Genomic DNA, 6001 nt, shown 5'->3' with positions numbered 1-6001 from the left:
GAGTTTTCAAGTTGTTCCTTTTTTTTCTTTTGTTTCTACGAGTATATATGGTGTACTGGCTTTGACATTGGCGCTTTTAGAACAGAAGCTAATTGACAAATTAGATTGATTATATTTGAGCCTCAGCCGATCTTTTTCCAGAAGGTTTAAGTTTTAATAGTCTGTTTGGCCTAAGCCTCTAAAACCAGTTTATTTAGAAAAGTGCTTTTCAAAAAAATATTTTTGGTGAGACATTGTGTTTGACTATTTAATTCGAAAAGTACTTTTGAGTAGCAATCAGTATTTGGTCAAACTTTTAAAAAGTGTTTTTAAGTATATTTTTCTCAAAAGTGCTTTTCAAAGAAGTGTTTTTGCGGAGATTTTTTTTTTCTGTTTCTCAAAAATTATTTCTGCTTCTATTTAAAAGTATTTTTTTCGGGAAAATAGCACGGGCTAGCCAGTTTTCGAACTGGTAATTGAAAAATAACCACTATTTAACTGCAACACGAAAATTTCAAGCATGATATACTGGAGATTGGTGCATCTGTATATGAATTTCCAATACACGAAAAGTTCCAGCATAATATACTGAATATTGGAGCACCTACGTATGAACTTCCAGCATATTATGTTGTTCCGGTATATTATGCTGAAATATTTTTGAATTTTGAATAGTGTTTTCATTCAGATTTATCTTTACGTGAAAAGTGACTAGATTTCGATTACTTTTGAAATTGTGGCTATTTTTCAATTACCGCTCGTAAATCTGGCTATTTTTTAATTTGACCTACTTTTTTCCCTTTTAAAAGCTGAGCCAAACACTCTAACTTATGAAAAAAGGCACTTTTGGCCACATCAAAAAAAATTACTTTTGGCTAAAAAGAAGCTTGGTTTCCCAAAGAAAAGGGCAAAAAAGAAGAGTAATTTGAACTGTATACTAAATATAGTTGTTTTCCAATTTTAGAGAGAACTCTATACTTAATCACGGAGTATTGTAAAAATAGCACGGGTTAGCCAGTTTTCGTAATGATAATTATAAAATAGTCAACGTTTGCAAAGTCATTAAAAATAGCCACTATTTAGCTGCAACACGAAAAGTTCCAGCATACTATACTGGAGATTGGTGCACCTGTATATGCACTTCCAGCATATTATGCTAGAACTCCAGCACACGAAAAATTCCAGCATAATATACTGACGATTGGAGCACCTGTGTATGAAATTCCAGCATATTATGTTGGACCAGTATATTATATTGGAACTCCAGTATATTATGATTGAGTTCCAGTTGAAACTCAATCATAATATACTGGAGTTCCAGCATAATATACTGAAACTTCAGTATATTATGTTGGAAGTTCACATGTAAAAAATTCAAACTCCAGCATATTATGCGGGAATATTTTCCGGATTTTGAACAGTATTTTTTGTTCAAATTTATCTTTACATGAAAAGTGACTAAATTTCGATTACTTTTGAAACGGTGATTTTTTTCAATTACCACTTATAAATCTAGCTATTTTTTTAATTTCACTCCGGAGTACTTGATATACATTTAAAATGGAACCATAAAACCACAGCGGTGCAATCAAATCGAACATCCTAAACACGCGTAAGAATATGGGAGCTAACAAGCGAACTACGAGGATAAGAAAGGTTAAAAATCGAACCAGAACTAGGTCATGACTCAACCAAACTGTCCACGCTTCTCGTGTATTGTCACAAGTTAAGGTGATTTTGTGTGCCATTTGTCACTGCCTAACTGATGGCAGCGACTGAAAATTTACTACTTCGCCCCTCTAAACAGACCCGAGATGGCTGTCTGAGAGAAATTGCTGGGAATTATTTTAGTCCAATGCCACTGATACGATTATTATATTAGAACTGAGAAATCATGTGTCGCAAGACGAGCAACGTACAACAGCAAACAAAATCTTTTGCTATCACCAAACAGCAGTTCAAAGAAAAGAATATTGGTTGTCAAGTTCGGTCATAATGACCTTCCAAAGCTTCCAATTTTAACTGTCAGTTCGATATAAAATTTTAAATTAGATACAACACCTGATAATGAGAAGGATCCAAAGAATTGTTGCTATGATATTGCGCCTTGCAATTGAGGGTCCAGTTAGAAGAGTCCTCCTAACACTGAAGTTATAATAATCCACTGTAACAGGTGCGCTTAATATCATGAGAATTGGAAACAAAGACAAACTTCCCTAACCAGAGTCCAATTTCCCTCCTGTAGCCTTAAGCATCATATATTATAGAGACCAGAGAAGAAATACCTTTATTCCATTGTGCAATCTTTAATGGCAAGAGGTTCATACCATTGTGGACCGAATCCAGCAGCTTTTCGTGCTTGCTCATTAAAAGGAGGCTTCAATGGCCCTCTGAAATGTGTCCTCACAGTGGAGTGGAACCTTTGAATGACTTCATTGTCTACATCCACGGTGTCACTGTTTTCTTGTGACGAGAGGTCGCCTGGATTTGGATTTCTTGATCTCAAGCAAAGATACTTGAACCATTTTACTCCAGCAGCACAGTGAGTTATTTCTTCGGGATAAACCACATTCTCCAATAATTCAGCTGTCTGATTATCACCGCCATTGCGGAAACGGGATATTGTGGTTGGTATCACATCAAGTCCTCTTGCCTACATTCTCAAAAAATGCGAAGTCAGCGATCTGGTATGGAAAAGTGAAAACGATGCTACAAAATAGAATGATGATGAACTGCATAAAACAAGCCTTTGATCAATACCACTGTTGAGAAACTTGTTGATATATAAGATATATTGGAAGTCCACACTATTCATTTTCCTTGACTTTTAAGTTATGCTAATACTTCAATTTTGTCTAAGACTTGTGCATATCCATCACAGATGCCTAAAATATGTCTAACCGCATGAAATCACTTTATTATACCCTTGTTTTCATGTTAACCTGGAAACTAGTTAAGGATCACTAGTGTCAGCAATGAACGTTATATACTGAAGAAACGAATAACTGAGGTTAATAGTGATATCGCAATGCAAAATTGCAGCAGTCTGTTAATATTTCAGCTAGTAATGATCATGAATCTGATCTATTAGTGCCAGATTGACATAGCTTGCTGACCACTCAATTATTATCACGTAATAATTTATATGTTATGCATCGTAAAATTGAAGTGACAATAAATAGTTAAAAAAGATCATGAACGAAGGAAACTTGATTCTTCCTTTTGTTCAAATTTTGGTTGTTTCATATGTAACTATCATATATAATATAACTACAAAGTTACAGTGAGCTCTTACATTATGAATGTTTCACATTTAAATGGATGAACTGCATAAAGCAAGGAATTTTCTGGAATGAACTCTTATCAGAGGGCTTATGAATTTTTTTTATCAAAATTATTGACAAAAGTAAGACATAAAAACTTGGTTCAGAACCCAGTGACTTCCAATGAACTCAATCATCGAGACTTCACAAAGAAAATGTCTTTTTGTTAATTCATTCATGAATATCCTGATTTCTTTTATCATGTGTAAGAGATAGAGATAAAACCTCATGAACGCAGTGTTCAATAGCCAAACGAGCCAATAGATCTTTGGAAGTAGCAATGGCTGAATCCCACAAGCCATCATGAGCGGGTAAAGCTCCATAGAAAGATCCGAGTTCCTTAAGCCGTGCAGCAAGTAGAGTAAAATGCCGCCCTTCATCTTGTGCAACTTTCACAAAATCAGTGAAAAATTCTCTTGGCATTGACTCTTGCTTGCCGAATCGAGCAATTATATCCTGTAGGACGACCAATGGCATATATAATCATACCGGGAAAGCTAATACAATAATTGATTTTGAGAAGTAACTGGTATTTAAAAATGCATATATCCAACAATGAATCATCAAACAGAGGTGTACCATCCACCATGCTAGGTCACAACAGCGCTAACAACCTTGTTTGATGTTTCACTATCCATGAGCAATCGTACGGTGAAGCAGGCCCATTTCCTTCAACTTAAGCTACATACATATATTTATAGAAACACACACACACACTAAGTTTCAATCTGATTGTCACAAAGAAACTTGTGAGTGCAGTGGTAAACAGCTCACCAGTTGGACCCGCCTATCTTTGCCTACCTTTACAAGAATAACCCCTCTTGTTCCCGTTTCTAGTGCAAAACAACCCATTCCACTTGAGAAATTATATCTAGTCTACCATTTTCTGAACCAAGTACTATATCCGTTACAATCAAGCATTTTACCATCATACCAAAAGCTACATCTGATAGCAAGAGCGCAACTCATTTCTTAACCAAGGCCTTCAAGCAATCCATGTACAATCACGAGTACGACCGAGCCATTCCCGTCCAATCATTTGGGCCTTGCCATAGGCAGGATGTTGGCGTTACCCAACAATATCTAGAAATCTCAGCATTCATTAATTTGCTCTATTACTAATTTATCTTATCAGCAAAGACCCTACGAATGTCTTCACAAGCTAATAAAGACTAAATACTTGTTTTCCCAAAAAAACTCAAATATACTTGGGAATACATAACATAAGCGAAAAAATAGAGGAAATCAAGAAATGAGGGTGCTTTTTATTACCCAAGACAAGTCAATAGCCCAGCTTTCAGTGTGAACAAGACTGTGTACAATGGCCTGTCTACTCTGCAAGCTTCCCGCTTTCCCAAGTTTTGGCATGAGACTTGGCGACACCAACTTCACCTATTCAGCATTATAAGCATTTCCCAGTAAATTTCACGTACAAATATAGCAAAACAAGCATTTGGATCTCTTAGACATTTCATCGAACAGGTGGTAGACATAGGAAACAATAATTCGAGCAACACAAAAATCATTACATTTGTGAGACGGGCTGGGCGATCAGGAACAGGGAGTTCAACAGAATGATTATAAGGCTGAGAAATGAGGCCTTTTAGCCATCTATTGGCTACTTCATCGCCGATATGAGCCTTCTCGACTGGGTCAGCTGTGTTCAGAACTCGTAGTGCAGCTTCAACGAGAGTCTCTTCTGTGCTCATTACTCGTTATTCTTCTTGTTTGGTTTGTGATTGTAATATGAAGGGAAAAAAATGTTGCAAATAGAAGAATTTTCTGACCTTTTGATTGGAAGTTAGGAACCGGATGGAAATGGAAAAGCAAGAAAAAGTACAAAAATCATTGAATATCATTGACCAGGTCTCTATATTTAGTTTTATTTCAGGTTAATATTATAGTACAAAATAACAATAAAAAAATAGAAAGCATATGATTTAAAGTAGACATACTAACATACTAAAGACATATTCTCAACCATTGCTATTGCATATACAATCTTTTCTTCCATTACACTTTATATATTGTTTAAAATTATATATTTTCCAAGATAACTTTTTTTGTATACAATTTTAGGCATATTTCGTCTCTTTTATAACTTTTATTCAACATGATTTTAAATTTATTGAAAATAAATATTTAAACGTCTACACATGACATGATGAAACTATCTTAGATATCTTATCTCTTTCTATCCTTATGTGAGCTATTTATACTTTCTCAGACATGTAATTATTTTTATTTTATTGAATATTTGTATGACTGGATATTCATGTTAACATCCACAATTTTGTATACATTATGGCTACATCAAAAAAGAAGCTTGAAGAAAGAATTAGAAAAGATCAACTAACCTCAATCACTTTGAAAGAAAAAATTAAAGTGGCTAAATGACTAAGTGGAGGCCTTTTATTATAGAAGAATAAATATAATACGACGGTAATAGTAATTATATTTTTATTTTTAATTTTTAATGAAGGGTAAAATTAAATAACACTCGATAATTGAAGAGTAAATTTAGATATTTTCATTATTTTCATTATTTTTTTTATATAAAATACTAAGAGAATAAATCCAGAGCACAAGTGACAATCAGTATATTTAATTTGTAATATACATATGAACTTTGATTTTTGAAAATTTTAAACAAAAATTATATAATTGAAACAAAACTGTTTGATGTCACTATTTTTATA

General features: G+C 34.1%; 1 protein-coding gene across 1 annotated transcript; it reads right to left on the bottom strand.

Annotated features, from left to right (window-relative positions):
* Positions 1 to 1876: 1876 nt before the first annotated feature.
* Positions 1877 to 5155, bottom strand: LOC107817053 (uncharacterized). Its single transcript, XM_016642829.2, has 4 exons — positions 4832 to 5155; positions 4575 to 4694; positions 3528 to 3758; positions 1877 to 2632 (listed from the first exon to the last, which is right to left on the bottom strand). Exons 1-4 carry the CDS (start codon positions 5009 to 5011, stop codon positions 2267 to 2269), a joined length of 897 nt encoding a protein of 298 aa, XP_016498315.2. The 5' UTR covers positions 5012 to 5155; the 3' UTR covers positions 1877 to 2266.
* Positions 5156 to 6001: the final 846 nt, after the last annotated feature.

Source organism: Nicotiana tabacum, chromosome 13, assembly GCF_000715075.1.
Source record: "Nicotiana tabacum cultivar K326 chromosome 13, ASM71507v2, whole genome shotgun sequence".
Taxonomy (NCBI): Eukaryota; Viridiplantae; Streptophyta; class Magnoliopsida; order Solanales; family Solanaceae; genus Nicotiana; species Nicotiana tabacum.
This window is presented reverse-complemented; position numbering and strand designations above follow the sequence as displayed.